We start from the raw sequence: 18,011 nt of genomic DNA on the forward strand, positions 1-18,011 counted from the left end.
TTAGTACAATTAGAAAATCTAACTCAATAGAGTAAGTAAGATATATAATTCTAGTTAAGAATAGGAGTATATTTGCTCATTTTTAATTGTTACATTTTTAATTATTAATAATTGTTAAGCTCTCAATTTTTACACGTCAGTAAATATGGGTACAAAAATCTGTTAGATTGGACAAAATAGGCACACAACAAATCTATTGTTCAGAGCCGAGACGCAAATTGGCTTTTTGCGTTCGCCTTCCTCACTTACGCCACAACTATCACCGTTTCCAAACTCTGCGTTTTGTTCCGATTTCCTTTTTTTTTTTTTTTTTTTTTTTAGATTGGCAATAGTATAAAAGATTTTATATTGCATGCGGTCAGTATTGGCTAAAATCGGAAGGAAGTATCAAAATTACTAAGCTTTAGGGTCCAATTTGGAGATAAAAAAAAAAAAAAAATCCCGTGTAATTGGTTGCTGTTTGGGCTCATTTTTTATTAATTGATTATTGATTATCTTCTACAGGAAAATGGAAGATCAGAAGGTAATTGTTTGTACGTGTTGACAAAATTAACTATTTTGATAGTCATTAGTTGTTTTGTGAAAAACTACTCAAATTGCCAGATACTCTCAAACGCTTTAAAATAAGTTACAGCTATCAAAATAGTTAACTTCACTAAACAAATAGCTAAATTTTTCTGAACAAACAGCTACCAATTTTAACGAACAACGTTATAAAATCTTGTTAGCTAGAAATATATAATTATTTTTGTTTGTGCGTCCAACATTTAATTTTGGAAAAATAATAATGCTAATTAAAGTTTCCTTCTTTGAAAGTTCTGAATTTTTTGCTTATCTTTCATATAATACAACATCATAAAAAATATATATACACAATGTTATGCTGGAATTTACTTACTGCTGCTGAAGTCCCCAAACAAACATTTGGCTTTTGTTTTTCATGCTAATTTAACTGTTTTAAGGAAGATTGAGTTGTTAGTGTGTTAGACATATGATGTGAATATAAAAATTCTATATTGATTAAACATAAAAATATAGAGAACTTATATGCATATAAATTCTTAAATTTAATTTTTGATATGTGATTATGAATTATTTTTATAATTTATTGAAAATAAATTATTTATATTGAAAAAAAAAAATTGGAAATAGAGCTTATGTAAGCAGAAGTTGAATATAATGTATATGAGCTTATACCAATATATCTGCTTTCTCCGTTGTGTGTGTGGCTGTCTATCGAAGTTTGGGTAGGTAACTCGTGAGCTTCTGATTTTGTACTTTTTGTGATGTTAAATCTTCTTCTTGAAAAAGGCAAATCGGAGCCTCGTTTTATATGCTTAAATAAATGTCGTCTTTACTTTTACATTTGGTGAATGTTGTTCGTATCTGAACAATGTTTGGCATAATTTTGATCCTTGTTTCTCATGGTGGCAACAGCCCTTATACCAATATATCTGCTTTCTTTCTTGTTTGTGTAAGTGGTTGTCTGGAGAACTTTGGGTGGGTGACTCGTGAGCTTCTGATTTTGAGGTTTTTTCTGATGTTCAATCTTCTGCTTGATAAAGGCGAATCTGAGCCTCCTTTTTATATGCTTAAATCATGCTTGGCTTTAGATTTACATTCGTTGAATGTTGTTGGTATGAGAACAAAGTTGGGCACAATTTCGATCCTTGTTTCACATGATGGCAACAGCCCGTGTACCAATATATCTTTTTTCTTTCTTGTGTGTGTGAGTGGCTGTCTGGCGAACTTTGGTGGGTGACTCGTGAGCTTCTGATTTTGAGCCCTTTTGTGATGTTCAATTTTATGCTTGAAAAGGCAAATCTGAGCCTGCTTTTATATGCTTAAATCAAGGTTGGGTTTAGTTTACTTTGGTTGGGTGACTCCTGTGTTTCTGATTTTGAGCTCTTCTGTGATGTTCAATCTTCTGCTTGAAAAATGCGAATCTGAGTCTCCTTTTATATGCTTAAATCAAGGTCCGCTTTAGTTCTACATTCGGTGAATGTTGTTCGTATGTGAATAAAGTTTGGCATAATTTTGATCCTTGTTTCTCTTGTTGCCAACAGCCCTTGTAACTCGTGAGCTTTTGATTTTGAGCTCTTTTGTGATATTCAATTTTCTGCTTTAAAAAGGTGAATCTAATCCTCCTCTTATATGCTTAAATCAAGGTCGGTTTTAGTATTACATTCGGTGAATGTTGTTGGTATGCGAACAAAGTTTGGCATAATTTTGATCAGTCTCTCACGTTGGCCACAGCCCTTGTACTAATATATCTGCTTTTTTTCTCATGTGTGAGTGGCTGTCTTGCGAACTTTTGGTGGGTTACTTGTGAGCTTCTAATTTTGAGCTCTTTTGTGATCCATTTTTCGCTTAAAAAAGATGAATCTTAGCCTCCTTTTATATGGTTAAAATGAAAACTGGTATGCATATTTTAGATCAAAAACATAGAAAATGATACCACTAATGATAAAATTTTTCTTTAAAACTGTGACGATCTAACTTAATGCAACAACGTGGTCAAGTATAATTAACTATAGTTGTTTAGTTTATAAACTTAATTAGTAGTTAATTGGCAATGTTAGGTAGTCTTTATGTACGTAATTAAATGTTTCCAAAGGTAACTCTAGTTAATTAGTTATCTTACTAGTCAACTAATTAACTAAGTTGTTTAGTTTATGAACTTAATTAGTAGTTAATTAAAGTTAATTGGTAATGTACTATTAACTCTAGTTAATCAGCAATGTTAGATGCTTAGCTATTAATATATGAGCTTAATTACTTGTCAGCTATAGTTATTAAAATTCTTGCTAAATTATCAAAATATCTTCAACTTTATAAGTTTTTACAATTTTATCATATATTGATCCATTTTGTCAATTTTATTCTAATTTTGTCATCTTATATCAATAACACCCTCAATTATAATTAAGAAAGGAATTGCAAATAAAAAGAATATTTACATACCTTTTTAAATCATCATCCGAATTTGATAAAAAAATCAGATTAAAATTTTTTACATGACACCCTAAAAAAATAATCGCTGCGTCAGTAGGTGGTCGCATTAATTAGGCGTCCCCTTCTCCTATAAATAGGAGAAGTTCGCAGCTCACAATACACACTAGCAAGAAGAATGAACACAAAAGAGAGAAAAATATGTGTTTTGAGAGGGAGAGAGTTGTCTAGTTTTAGAAAGGGTCCTAAGATAGGGAAAAATAATGAGGATAATTTTTGAGTCCTATTATTTTTGTATTACTCTCTTTGTAAGCCTAATATTTTTAATAGTGGAAGAAATATTCGGACTTGGTCCCGTGGATGTAACCCTAAATAGTTAAGGGTGAACCACGTAAATTATGTGTGTCGCAATTTTATTTTTCAGCTGCCGTAATTATTCTCGTAGTTTATTGTCGGGACCCTAACAAAAAGATCGTCGATTAATTTAGCATTGGAGTGTTGGGTTTGAGTCTAACAAATTTAGCATTATTCTTTACTATGGTTACTATGTCATGATCCACCAAAGTAAGAAATATAACAAAGGTATTACACTTTCTAGTTTTGAATTATACTTGATTAAATTTTCTCTGTTTTCAAAATTTTGAGTTTTCTCAAATCTTGCATGGCGAAACTTCTATGATGTTGTCTTGGACTGTCCTTACTGGTGCTGAATTGTTTAGACAAGTGTCAATTATGTTAGGCCTTTGTTCTTTGCCTGCTCCAACATTTATTTGACTATCATGAGGCAGCATTGACTTGTCTGGCCCTTTTTAACAGAAGCATCCAAATTTCATATTGATATGTATTAATTTTACAACTCTTGCAACCTACAGATTTTGTTGGACATCTGCTATCATGATCTGCAAATTACGATATTTATAAGTTAAAATCATCTGGTTTCAAAATATGGCCTTATGTTTATGTGGCAGAACAATTTATGCGGGAAATGCGCTTTGTACTGTTCGGTATACTGGCGCCAATCCTTGTATGTTGACCATTAGATCGACCTCTTTTCAAGTACCAGCTGTCTCAGCTGATTTAAAATCCAATGAAGCCCCAATTTCCCAGATTGATCTCTCAACCTTTGGTGAAGGTCTGTTTACCTTTATCTAATAATTTTGTTGGCTAGCACCTGCTTCGTGATAAGGCTCATGACCCTCTTCATAGTTCTTGCAAATATTTTCCATGCTAATTGATTATTTTTGTGGGTAAAATTACATATTTGTTTTATATGGAAGAGAAAGGATTTGTCTTATGGTTTTTCACAATTCTGTTGTAGATTCTATTGGTAAGTCTAGGTATCTGCAGCATACCTCTCAGGATACAGAGCGCCCTGACCTCGGAAGTGCAAGAATTGTGGTGACAGGGGGCCGGGCGTTGAAAAGTGCAGAGAACTTCAAAATGATTGAGAAGCTTGCAGAAAAGCTCGGTGCAGCTGGTACTGCGTTTTCCATTTGTTAAATTATTGGGGATTTCGCTCGCACACTGCAGAGAAAGCGAGAGTCTGTTCGAGCTCTCAAATCTGAACAAATTAGCACACAACAAATCTATTGTTGAGAGCCGAGACGCAAATTGGCTTTTCGCGTTCGCCATCCTCACTCACGCCACAACTATCTCCGTTTCCAAACTCTGCGTTTTGTTCCGAATTTTCTTTTTTAGATTGGCGATAGTATAAAAGAGTTTATTGCATGCGGTCAGTATAGGCTAAAATCGGAAGGAAGTATCAAAATTACTAAGCTCTAGGGTCCAATTTGGAGATAAAAAAAAAAGCCACGTGTAATTGGTTGCTGTTTGGACTTATTTTTTATTAATTGGTTATTGATTATCTTCTACACAAAAATGGAAGATTAGAAGGTAATCGATTGTACTTTTTGATAAAATTAACTATTTTAATAGTTATTAGTTATTTTGTGAAAAACTATTCAAATTGCCAGACACTGCCAAACGCTCTAAAATAAATAACAGATGTCAAAATAGTTAAATTTATTGAACAAATAGCTAAATTTTTCTGAAGAAATAGCTATCAACTTTAACGAACAATGTTATAAAATCTTGTTAGCATAGAAATATATAATTATCTTTGTTTGTGCGTCAAACATTTAATTATTTTGGAAAAATAATAATGCTAATTAAAGTTTCCTTCTTTGAAAGTTCTGAATTTTTTGCTTATCTTTCATATAATACAACATTATAAAAAATATATATACACAATGTTATGCTGGAATTTACTTACTGCTGCTGAAGTGCCCAAACAAACATTTGGCCTTTGTTTTTCATACTAATTTTACTGTTTTAAGGAAGATTGAATTGTTATTGTGTTAGACATATGATGTGAATATAAAAATTCTATATTGATTAAACATAAAAATATATAGAACTTATATGCATATAAATTCTCATCTTTAATTTTTGATATGTGATTATGAATTATTTTTATAATTTATTGGAAATAAATTATTTATATTGAAAAAAAAAATGGAAATAGAGCTTATGTAACCAGTAGTTGAATATAATTTATATGAGTTGTCAGTGCTAATTAAAATTCTTACTAAATAATATATCAAAATATCTTAAACTTTATAAGTTTTTACAATTTCATCTTATATTGATCTATTTTGTCAATTTTATCATAATTTTGTCATTTCGTATCAATAACACCCTCAATTATAATTAAGAAAGGAATTGCAAATAAAAAGAATATTCACATGACTTTTTAAATCATCATCCGAATTTGATAGAAAAAACCAGATTAAATTTTTTTACATAACACCCTAAAAAAAAATTTCACATTAAATTTTAATTTTTAAAATAAATGTGCTAAGATCATTTTTTATAATGTATTTTTATGTATAATAATGTAAATGTTTCAAATAGATTTATGATATAAATTTTCATTTTTATTTGTTGGAAAATAATATTTTAATCCTAGATTTTAATATCACTTTTAAATATTTATCTTTATTTATAATCATGTAAATATTTCATAAATATTTGTGATATAATAATTTAATTTTTTCAATGCATACAATTTTAAAAATGGAGAAAAAGAAAAGAACAATTATATATAACCTGAATGTATATATATATAGATTTACAGCTGAACAAATAAGTGTTGCGCCTTTGTTTAATTAGTCCAATTAGAGAAGTGGACCTTTATTATTTGTTTGAGTCCATTTACTTGTGCCACGTTATACACTAACCTTGGGAACCCAAACTCCATCTTTTGTTTTCTCATTTTCTTAGAAACCTTTGAGCGCCGCATCCATGAATATCTGGTTCACCATTTCCACAATACTCTCCCTCTCTGATCCGAACAAGATTTGAACTTGGGATCTACTAGAAGAAATTGCAACTGTTAGGGTGTCCTTGGACAATATATTGCAATTCTTTGCTCTATCTGTTTATATATTTCAAATTTTTATTCAAGTAAATTGTTGTACACATCCATGGCTCAATTAGCCTTCTAAAGCTATTTTCTTTTAGTTTTCCCCCTTTTTCCGGTCCACCTTCAAACAAATGATTTGTTTTCATTGTATATGATGCCCGGTTTCTTTTGTTTTTCCACCGATATAAGCTTCAACTTAATTGGCTCTCCTTGAAAGATGCCATTAAAGAAAAGTTTACTGTCCTTGACAATGTTCAGTGGTTTGAGATTCTTGAAGGCAAGCAAGAGAATTCTATGCCTGCTATTGAGTTGATGGGGCTCAGAAGATTGGCAAGAGAGAGGCAAGAATGCTGTCAATGAGCCAATGGAAGAGGCTGCAATTTGCAAGACTACTGGCCATTGACCGACCAATTTGGTTTCTGGATGAGCCTTCTGTTGCATTAGATGATGAAGGGGTAAAATTGCTCAAAACATTATTCCAGTTGCAACGCAATTGCCAACTGAGACTGCCTCTGAGGTTCCCTAGAATGATGACTTTAGAAGATATGCTTGATCGAGTCGAGATCTCATAAAATTCCATCACTGCAGGTTAGGCTAATTAACTTGCTCTCCCCAAGTTACCGTGTGTATGTTTTTTTTTTTTTTTTTTTTTTTTTTTGTCCTATGCTTATAATGTGAGTGACAGTAGGAGAAGTGAATTTTACGCGTATGATTTTATTTACCAAATTACCTTTAATTTAGTGCTCTCCCCAAGTTACCGTTATGCTCCACCGCCCAACGAAGGGTATCGCGGAATAAAAGGAAAATAAGAAGTTACCATAAAATGCGTACAAATCAAGCACTCTTGAGAATGAGGCTTTGCTCTCAGAGAGGCGGCAAAGAAGGCGGTTGCTCTGCCTCTCTGAACGACTGCGGAGCCGATGATTTCTCCGTCATTTGTGTAATAGCCGCCGTTTGTCTGTGTGCATTATCATCATCATTCTCTTCTTTTTCGGGCTTTCTTTCTTTCTTTGTTACAAAGAGGCTGTGACGATTTTTGTTCTGTTTTTTTTTTTCTTGGACAAAAAATTTGCAATTGCTTTTGCATGAAATATGCTGTGTGAATGGTTTAAGTACCAGGCTTTGCTCTCAGTGAGAGGCGGTTGTTTAAGGGTCGTTGACCCAGTGCTCTCTGATAGCTAGCGGAGCCGGTGACTACTAATTACGTTTTTTATGTTGGCAACAACCCTTATACCAATATATCTGCTTTGTTTCTTGTGTGTGTCAGTGGCTGTCTGGCGACTGGCGAGGCTATGATGATATATTCTTTGAGCCTGAAAAGTTGGACTCGACGTGAAATACTCAATTTCTTGGCAAGGCAACCTTTTGTTGTTGCAGCGCAGATGTTGTGGTGTTTCTGTCCTGTCCAATTTGAAGGCATATCTGATCTGAGCCTTCTCTTTCTCCAGATTTCTCTATTTCTGATTGGGCCTCCATCCTCTACAGTCTCTCACTCTTCATTTTCTTAGATTTTTGTTCTGTTAATTTTTTTCTAAAATGAAAAATTGGCAATTGCTTTTGCATGAAATATGTTTACCTTGAGATTTCTGTGTTAATGGTTTTAAGTACGAGGCTTTGCTCTCAGTGAGAGGCGGTGGTTTAAGGGTGGTTGACCCAGTGCTCTCTGATAGCTAGCGGAGCCGGTGACTACTAATTACGTTTTTTATGTTGGCAACAACCCTTATACCAATATATCTGCTTTGTTTCTTGTGTGTGTGAGTGGCTGTCTGGCAGACTGTCGAGGCTTTGATGATATGTTCTTTGAGCCTGAAACGTTGGACTCGAGGAGAAATACTCAATTTCTTGGCAAGGCAACCTTTTGTTGTTGCAGAGCCGATGTTGTGGTGTTTTTGTCCTGTCCAATTTGAAGGCATATCTGATCTGAGCCTTCTCTTTCTCCAGATTTCTCTATTTCTGTTTGGGCCTCCATCGTCTACAATCTCTCACTCTTCATTTTCTTCGATTTTTGTTCTGTTATTTTTTTTCTAAAATGAAAAATTGGCAATTGCTTTTGCATGAAATATGTTTACCTTAAGATTTCTGTGTGAATGGTTTAAGTACGAGGCTTTGCTCTCAGTGAGAGGCGGTTGGTTTCAGGATGGTGGGCTCGGTCCTCCCTGATAGCTAGCAGAGCCGGTGACTACTAATTACGTTTTTTATGTTGGCAACAACCCTTATACCAATATATCTGCTTTCTTTCTTGTGTGTGTCAGTGGCTGTCTGGCGACTGGCGAGGCTATGATGATATATTCTTTGAGCCTGAAAAGTTGGACTCGAGGAGAAATACTCAATTTCTTGGCAAGGCAACCTTTTGTTGTTGCAAGCCGATGTTGTGGTGTTTCTGTCCTGTCCAATTTGAAGGCATATATGATCTGAGCCTTCTTCTTTCTCCAGATTTCTCTATTTCTGTTTGGGCCTCCATCCTCTACAATCTTTCACTGTTCATTTTCTTCAATTTTTGTTCTGTTATCTTTTTTCTAAAATGAAAAATTGTATGTTTACCTTAAGATTTCTGTGTGAATGGTTTAAGTACGAGGCTTTGCTCTCAGTGAGAGGCGGTTGTTTCAGGGTGTTGACCCAGTGCTCTCTGATAGCTAGCGGAGCCGGTGACTACTGATTATGTTTCTTATGTTGGCGAACTTTGGTTGGGTGACTCGTGACCTTCTGATTTTTAGCTCTTTTGTGATGTTCAATCTTCTGCTTGAAAAAGGCAAATCGGAGCCTCCTTTTATATGCTTAAATCAAAGCTGGCTTGAGTTTACTTTGGTGGGTGACCCGTGAGCTTCCGATTTTGAGCTCTTTTGGGATATTCAATCTTCTGCTTGAAAAAGGCGAATGTGAGCCTCCTTTTATATGCTTAAATCAAGGTTGGCTTTAGATTGCTTTGGGGGGTGAACCGTGAGCTTCTGAATTTGAGCTATTTTGTCATATTCAATCTTCTGCTTGACAATAGGCGAATTTGAGCCTCGTTTTATATGCTTAAATCAAGGCTGGCTTTAGTTTGCTTTCGGTGGGTGACTCGTGAGCTACTGATTTTGAGCTCCTTTTTCATGTTCAATCTTCTGCTTGAAAAAGGTGAATCTGAGCCTCCTTTTATACATAAATAAAGGTTGGGTTTATTTTTACATTCTGTGAATGTTGTTTATATGTGAAAGGTCGGCTTTGGTGAAAGGCCACTTGTGAGCTTCTAATATTGAGCTCTTTTCCAATGTTCAATCTTCTGCTTGAAAAAGGCGAATATGAGCCTCATTTTATATGCTTAAATCAAGGTCGGGTTTAGTTTTACATTCGGTGAATGTTGTTGGCATGTGAATAAAGTTTTGCATAATTTTAACACTTGTTTGTCATGGTGGCAGTATACCAATATATCTGCTTTCTCTCTTGTGTACGAGTGGCTGTCTGGCGAGGTTTTGGTGGGTGACCCGTGAGCTTCTAATTGTGAGCTCTTTTGGGATATTCAATCTTCTGCTTGAAAAAGGCGAATGTGAGCCTCCTTTTATATGCTTAAATCGAGGTTGGCTTTAGATTGCTTTGGGGGTGAACCGTGAGCTTCTGAATTTGAGCTATTTTGTGATATTCAATCTTCTGCTTGACAGTAGGCAAATTTGAGCCTCCTTTTATATGCTGCTGCTTAAATCAACGTTTGCCTTAGTTTGCTTTCGGTGGGTGACTCATGAGCTACTGATTTTGAGCTCCTTTTTCAGGTTCAATCTTTTGCTTGAAAAAGGTGAATCTGAGCCTCCTTATAATAAATAAAGGTTGGGTTTATGTTTACATTCTATGAATGTTGTTCGTATGTGAAAGGTCGGCTTTGGTGAACTTTGGTGAAAGGCCACTTGTGAGCTTCTAATATTGAGCTCTTTTCCAATGTTCAATCTTCTGCATGAAAAAGGCGAATATGAGCCTCATTTTATATGCTTAAATCAAGGTCGGGTTTAGTTTTACATTCGGTGAATGTTGTTGGCATGTGAATCAAGTTTTGCATAATTTTAATACTTGTTTCTCATGTTGGCAGCAGCCCATATACCAATATATCTGCTTTCTTTCTTGTGTGTGAGTGGCTGTCTGGCGAGGTTTTGGTGGGTGACACGTGAGCTTTTGATTGTGAGCTCTTTTGGGATATTCAATCTTCTGCTTGAAAAAGGCGAATGTGAGCCTCCTTTTATATGCTTAAATCAAGGTTGGCTTTAGATTGCTTTGGGGGGTGAACCGTGAGCTTCTGAATTTGAGCTATTTTTTGATATTCAATCTTCTGCTTGACAGCAGGCAAATTTGAGATTCCTTTTATATGCTTAAATCAAGGATGACTTTAGTTTGCTTTCGGTGGGTGACTCGTGAGCTACTGATTTTGAGCTCCTTTTTTATGTTCAATCTTCTGCTTGAAAAAGGTGAATCTGAGCCTCCTTTTATACATAAATAAAGGTTGGGATTATTTTTACATTCTGTGAATGTTGTTCGTATGTAAAAGGTCGGCTTTGGTGAAAGGCCACTTGTGAGCTTCTAACATTGAGCTCTTTACCAATGCTCAATCTTCTGCTTGAAAAAGGTGAATATGAGCCTCATTTTGTATGCTTAAATCAAGGTTGGCTTTAGTTTTACATTCGGTGAATGTTGTTGGCATGTGAATAAAGTTTTGCATAATTTTAATACTTGTTTCTCATGTTGGCAGCAGCCCATATATCTGCTTTCTTTCTTGTGTGTGAGTGGCTGTCTGGCGAGGTTTTGGTGGGTGACCCGTGAGCTTCTGATTGTGAGGTCTTTTGGGATATTCAATATTCTGCGTGAAAAAGGCGAATGTGAGCCTGCTTTTATATGCTTAAATCAAGGTTGGCTTTAGATTGCTTTGGGGGGTGAACCGTGAGCTTCTGAATTTGAGCTATTTTGTCATATTCAATCTTCTGCTTGAAAAAGGCGAATCTGAACCTCATTTTATTTGCTGCTGCTTAAATCAAGGTTGGCTTTAGTTTTACGTTCGGTGAATGTTCTTGGTATGTGAATAAAGTTATGCATAATTTTGATCATTGTTTCTCATGTTGGCAACAGCCTTTATACCAATATGTCTGCTTTCTTTCTTGTGTGTTTGAGTGGCTGTCTGGCGAGGTTTTGGCGGGTGACCTGTGAGCCTCTGATGTTGAGCTCTTTTGTGATATTCAATCTTCTGCTTGAAAAATATGAATCTTCTGCCTGATAAAGTCGAATCTGAGCCTCCTTTTATATGCTTAAATCATGGTCGGCTTTAGTTTTACATTCGTTGAATGTTGTTGGAATGAGAACAAAGTTTGGCATGATTTTGATCCTTATTTCTCATATTGGCAATAGCCCAAATACCAATACATCTGCTTTTTTTCTTGTGCTGCTAGTAGTGCTGCCTCTTGCCATCCTTCAGTTTCACAGGCATGTTATTCTTTTCCATTTTTTTATTGGGCTAGGTTTAATTGTGTCATATGTTGTTTTTGTAATTGGTATGTTTTGTGTAGGTTCTTGTTGCTGATTCAGATAAATTTACTCATTCTTTAGCAGAACCATGGGCTAGATTAGTCCATTTGGTTCAGCAGAAAGGTGGCTACTCACATATAGTTGCTGCTTGAAATTCATTTGGAAAAAAACATATTGCCTCGTGCAGCTGCCCTTTTAGATGTTTCTCCAATAACTGATGTTGTTAATATTTCTAGTTCTAGTCAATTTTTCAGGTACTTATCATTGTCTTTTGGTTCCAATTATCTTATTAGTAACTGCTATTTTTTAGGGATAATTGATTGTTTGCCTTAGTTGAATTTTCCTGACACTGTAATTTTTATTCGAGTAAGCATCTCAGTGATATCTTTATGTAGGCTTGTGCAATCCTAGTCAATTAGTTGATACGATTAATCTTTATGCATACTTTTGTAATTAAATTTTATTCACATGCAGTCCGTGTGCTGTCAAGAGACATTAGCTTTTGTGTGTTAGGTTTTGAGTCTAACAAATTTAGCATTATTCTTTACTATGGTTACTATGTCATGATCCACCAAAGTAAGAAATATAACAAAGGCATTACACTTTCTAGTTTTGAATTATACTTGATTAAACTTTCTCTGTTTTCAAAATTTTGAGTTTTCTCGAATCTTGCATGGCGAAACTTCTATGATGTTGTCTTGGACTGTCCTTACTGGTGCTGAATTGTTTAGACTAGTGTTGAATATATTAGGCCTTTGTTCTTTGCCTGCCTGCTCCAACATTTATTTAACTATCATGAGGCAGCATTGACTCGTCTGACCCTTTTTAACAGAAGTATCCAAATTTCATACTGATACGTGAAATATAATGGAAATTATAGTTTCATGTGTGGGCGTTTTATGGGTGCAGTTTATGATTTGTCAAATGTTTATGACTGACTTCACTGTACAAATAAGTCGAAAATGTTGCAATTGGTTATAAATTGAGTAGTTTCAGTAAAAGGCATGGTGTCTGTCAAGTGATAAAGCTGACACGATAGTTTACAAGCTCTATTGCTCTCAAAAAGAAAAGAGAGAGAAACAAAGAAGAAAAAATAATTTTCAAAAACCTAAAATATGTATTAATTTTACAACTCTTGCAACCTACAGATTTTCTTGGACATCTGCTATCATAATCTGCAACTTACGATATTTATAAGTTAAAATCATCTGGTTTCAAAATATGGCCTTATGTTTATGTGGCTCACCAATTTATGCGGGAAATGCGCTTTGTACTGTTCGGTATACCGGCACCAATCCTTGTATGTTAACCATTAGATCGACCTCTTTTCAAGTACCAGCTGTCTCAGCTAATTTAAAATCCAATGAAGCTCCAATTTCCCAGGTTGATCTCTCAACCTTTGGTGAAGGTCTGTTTACCTTTATCTTTAATTTTGTTTGCTAGCATCTGCTTCGTGATAAGGCTCATTGACCCTCTTCATAGTTCTTGCAAATAATTTCCATGCTAATTGATTATTTTTGTGGGTAAAATTACATATTTGTTTTATACGGAAGAGAAAGGATTTGTCTTATGGTTTTTCACAATTCTGTTGTAGATTCTATTGGTAAGTCTAGGTATCTGCAGCATACCTCTCAGGATACAGAGCGCTCTGACCTTTGCTTTGGGTGACCCGTGAGCTTCTTATTTTGAGCTCTTTTTTATGTTCAATCTTATGCTTGAAAAAGGTGAATCTAAGCATCCTTTTATATGCTTAAATAAAGGTCGGGTTTAGTTTTACATTCGGTGAATATTGTTCGTATCTAAACAAAGTTTGGCATAATTTTGGTCCTTATTTCTCATGTTGCTAACAGCCCTTATACGAATATATCTGCTGTTTTTTATTTCTTTTGTGTGTGAGTGTCTGTCTTGCGAACTTTGGGTGGGTGAATCGTGAGCTTCTAATTTAGCTGTTTTGTGATGTTCAATCTTCCGCTTGAAAAAGGCGAATCTGAGCCTCCTTTTACATGCTTAAACAAAGGCCTGCTTGAGTTTACTTTCGTTGGGTGACTCGTGAGCTTCTGATTTTGAGCATTTTTGTCATATTCAATCTTCTGCTTTCAAAAGGTGAATTTGAGCCTCCTTTTATATGCTTAAATCAAGGTTGGCTTCAGTTTGCTTTGGCTGGGTGAGTCGTGAGCTTCTAATTTTTCAGCTCTTTTTTTATGTTTAATCTTCTGCTTGAAAAAGGCGAATCTGAGCCTCCTTTTATATTCTTAAATAAAGGTTAGACTTTAGTTTTACATTCGGTGAATGTTGTTGGCATGTGGACAAAGTTTGGCATAATTTTGATCTTCGCTTCTCATGTTGGCAACAGCCCTTATACCAATATATCTGGTTTCTTTCTTGTGTGTGTGTGGCTGTCTGGCGAACTTTGGCTGGCTGACTCGTGAGCTTTCAATTTTGAGCACTTTTGTGATGTTCAATTTTATGCTTGAAAAAGGCGAATCTGAATCACCTTCTATATGCTTTTAAATCAAGGTCGTCTTTAGTTTACTTTGGTTGGGTGACTCGTGAGTTTCTGATTTTGAGCTCTTTTGTGATATTAAATCTTCTGCTTGAAAAAGGCGAATCTGAGCCTCTTTTATACGCTTAAATCATCGTCGGCTCTAGATTGCCTTGGGTGAGTGACTCGTGAGCTTCTGATTTTGATCTCTTTTGTGATGTTCAATCTTCAGATTGAAAAAGTCGAATCAAGTTTACTTTTGTAGGGTTACTCGTGACCTTCTGATTTTGAATTTTTTTGTGATGTTCAATCTTCTGCTTGAAAAATGAGAATCGGAGTCTCCTTTTATATGCTTAAATCAAGGTCGGCTTTAGTTTTACATTCGGTGAATGTTGTTGGTATGTGAACAAAGTTTAGCATAGTTTTGATCCTTGTTTCTCATATTGGCAGCTGCCCTTACACCAATATATCTGCTTTCGTTCTTGTGTGTGTGATTGGCTGTTTGGCAAATGGGTGACTTGTGAGCTTGTGATTTGAGCTCTTGTGATGTTTATTCTTCTGCCTGAAAATGCGAATTTCAGCCTCCTTTTTGTGTGCTTAAATCAATGTCGACTTTAGTTTTACATTCAGTGAATGTTGTTGGTACATGAACAAAGTTTGGCGTAATATGGATTTTTACTTCTCATGTTGGCAACAGCCCTTGTACCAATATATTTGCTTTCTTCTTGTGGGTATGAGTGGCTGTCTGGCGAACTTTGGGTGGGTGACTCGTGAGCTTCTGATTTTTAGCTCTTTTGTGATGTTCAATCTTCTGCTTGAAAAAGGCGAATCTGAGCCTCCTTTTATATGCTTAAATCAAGGGTGGCTTGAGTTTACTTTGGTTGGTTGACTCGTGAGCTTCTAATTTTGACCTCTTTTGCGATGTTCCATCTTCTGCTTGAAAAAGGTGAATTTCAGCCTCCTTTTATATTAAATCAAGGTCGGCTTTAGTTTTACATTCATCGAATGTTGTTGGTTTGTGAATAAAGTTTTGCGTAATTTTGATCCTTGTTGTTGTTAGTATGAGAACAATGTTTGCATAGCTTCCCATGTTGGCAACAGCCCTTATACCAATATATCTGCTTTCTTTCTTCTGCGTGTGTGTGGCTGTCTGGCGAACTTTGGGTGGGTGACTTGTGACTTTTTGATTTTGAGTTCTTTTGTGATGTTTAATTTTATGCTTGAACAAGGCGAATCTGAGTCACCTTTTATATGCTTTTAAATCAAGGTCGTCTTTAGTTTACTTCGGTTGGTTGACTCGTGAGTTTCTGATTTTGAGCTCTTTTGTGATATTAAAATCTTCTGCTTGAAAAAGGCAAATCTGAGCCTCTTTTTATACGCTTAAATCACGGTCGGCTCTAGATTGCCTTGGGTGGGTGACTCGTGAGATTCTGATTTTGAGCTCTTTTGTGATGTTCAATTTTATGCTTGAAAAAGGCGAATCTGAGCCTCTTTTTATATGCTTAAATCAAGGTTGGGGTTAGTTTACTTCGGTTGGTTGACTCCTGTGCTTCTGATTTTGAGCTATTCTGTGATGTTCAATCTTCTGCTTGAAAAATGCGAATTTGAGTCTCCTTTTATATGCTTAAATCAAGGTCCGCTTTAGTTTTACATTCGGTGAATGTTGTTCGTATGTGAATAAAGTTTGGCATAATTTTGATCCTTGATTCTCTTGTTGCCAACAGCCCTTATATGAATCTATCTGTTTTCTTTCTTGTGTGTGTGAGTGGCTGTCTGGCGAACTTTGGGTGGGTGACTCGTGAGTTTCTGATTTTGGGCTGTTTTGTGATGTTCAATCTTCTGCTTGAAAAAGGCAAATCTGAGCCTCTTTTTGTTTGCTTAAATCAAGGTTAACTTTAGTTTTACATCGGTGAATGTTGTTGGTATGTGAACAAAGTTTGGCGAATTTTGATCCTTCTTGTTGTTGGTATGTGAGAAAATTTTGGCATAATTTTGATCCTTGTTTCTCGTGTTGGCAACTGCCCTTATACCAAAAAATCTGTTTTCTTTCTTGTGTGAACTTTGGGTAGGTAACTCGTGAGCTTTGATTTTGAGCTCTTTTGTGATGTTCAATTTTCTGCTTTAAAAAGGTGAATCTAATTCTCTTATATGCTTTAAATCAAGGTTGGCTTTAGTTTTACATTCGGTGAATGTTGTTGGTATGCGAACAAAGTTTGGCATAATTTTGATCAGTCTCTCATGTTGGCCACAGCCCTTGTACTAATATATCTGCTTTTTTTCTTGTGTGTGAGTGGCGGTCTTGCAAACTTTTGGTGGGTGGCTCGTGAGCTTCTGATTTTGAGCTTTTTTGTGATCCATTTTTTGCGTAAAAAAGATGAATCTTAGCGTCATTTTATATGCTTAAATCTCTGTTGGCTTTGAGAGGTGGATGGTTTCGGGGTGATAGACTAGATTTGATCACAGCAGAGAGAGGTCAAAATGAAAACAGAACTCACTAACAGTTAATTGGTAATGTAGAATTAACTCCTAGTTAATTAGCAATGTTAGATGCTTTAGCTATTAATATATGAGCTTAATCACTAGTCAACTATAGTTAATAATTTTAGATAATCTTCTTAACCATAATCACTTAGATAGTCTACTTAGGTTATGTAGTTAATTAATATAGGTAACTATAGTTATCTAGTAATTAACTATAGTTGCTTAGTTTATGAAGTTAGATATTCTTCTTGAACGTGGAGACTTAGATTAGTACAATTAGAAAATCTAACTCAATAGAGTAAGTAAGATATAATTATAGTTAAGAATTGGAGTATATTTGCTCATTTTTAATTGTTAAAAGTTATACTCATTTTTAATTATTAATAATTCTTAAACTCTCAATTTTTACATGTCAGTAAATATGGGTACAAAAATCTGTTAGATTGGACAAAATAGGCACAAGCTGATTTTGTGGCCCATGCAAAATCGAGTACCCCAGAGTCAAATCTGCGTAGATGATAGACGCCTGTTTACGTCAAACTGGACAACCTAAAATTCTGCTTTTACATTTATATAACCTTCGCTGTACGTTATACTTGTCTGTTTTACAGAATAAAGCATGCCCCACTTATTTTTTATTTTTAGTATGATATTACCTGAGGATGGTTCGCTTCGAACTATGTCATTGGCTTATTATTTTATTTAGGGTGAGAGGCGACTTGTCTTTGTTTACTTTTTTTTAAGAAGCAACTATATCATTAGCGTTTTTCTTTTATATAGGGTAAGAAGCGGCTGCTCTTTTATATCTTCCATCATTTCAAAAATTTTCCTTTATGGATTCTTCGATTGCTTTTCTGCTGAGAACATTACATCTTTTCAAATTAAAATTAATAATAACCATCTTTAGTTTTATATATAAAACAGAAAGCTTGTTTTGATATTTAGTTAATCCCACTATTGAAATAATAGTTTTTATGTTTTTGCAGCCATTTAAAAGTTTTTATGTTTTTATGTTTTTGAAATAATAGATAGTGACTTTTTGGATCAATTTAGCTATTGAATTTGTATAAAATGATAAAAGAGATTCCATTTCACTTTTTAGGTTAATTTAATACCTGAATTTATCTAAAATGACAAAAAAAAAATCATATTTGACATTTTGAGTTAATTTAATTTTCAATGTTTCATTGCACTTAT

At 34.8% G+C, this 18,011-nt stretch overlaps 1 protein-coding gene and 1 long non-coding RNA gene across 21 annotated transcripts; both read left to right on the plus strand.

Moving 5' to 3' along the window:
• The first annotated feature begins 981 nt into the window (after positions 1-981).
• Positions 982-4,909, plus strand: LOC105632899 (electron transfer flavoprotein subunit alpha, mitochondrial). The gene is made up of 3 exons (XM_089723954.1): positions 982-1,247; positions 3,921-4,084; positions 4,271-4,909. Exons 1-3 carry the CDS (start codon positions 1,180-1,182, stop codon positions 4,450-4,452), a joined length of 414 nt encoding a protein of 137 aa, XP_089580080.1. The 5' UTR covers positions 982-1,179; the 3' UTR covers positions 4,453-4,909.
• A 1,223-nt stretch (positions 4,910-6,132) lies between these two features.
• Positions 6,133-17,452, plus strand: LOC105633256 (uncharacterized). Of its 20 annotated transcripts, XR_016321710.1 has the most exons (5): positions 7,007-9,490; positions 9,571-9,684; positions 9,772-10,961; positions 11,085-11,809; positions 11,893-17,452. It is a non-coding gene; the product is annotated as an uncharacterized LOC105633256 (long non-coding RNA). The 20 variants fall into 20 exon arrangements; XR_016321709.1 differs by adding an exon at positions 6,133-6,964 and having other exon boundaries at positions 8,984-10,961; XR_016321719.1 differs by lacking the exons at positions 7,007-9,490; positions 9,571-9,684 and adding an exon at positions 6,134-6,964.
• Positions 17,453-18,011: the final 559 nt, after the last annotated feature.

Source organism: Jatropha curcas, chromosome 7 (genome assembly GCF_041381405.1).
Source record: "Jatropha curcas cultivar XTBG-Jc1 chromosome 7, XTBG_Jcur_1.0, whole genome shotgun sequence".
Classification (NCBI taxonomy): Eukaryota; Viridiplantae; Streptophyta; class Magnoliopsida; order Malpighiales; family Euphorbiaceae; genus Jatropha; species Jatropha curcas.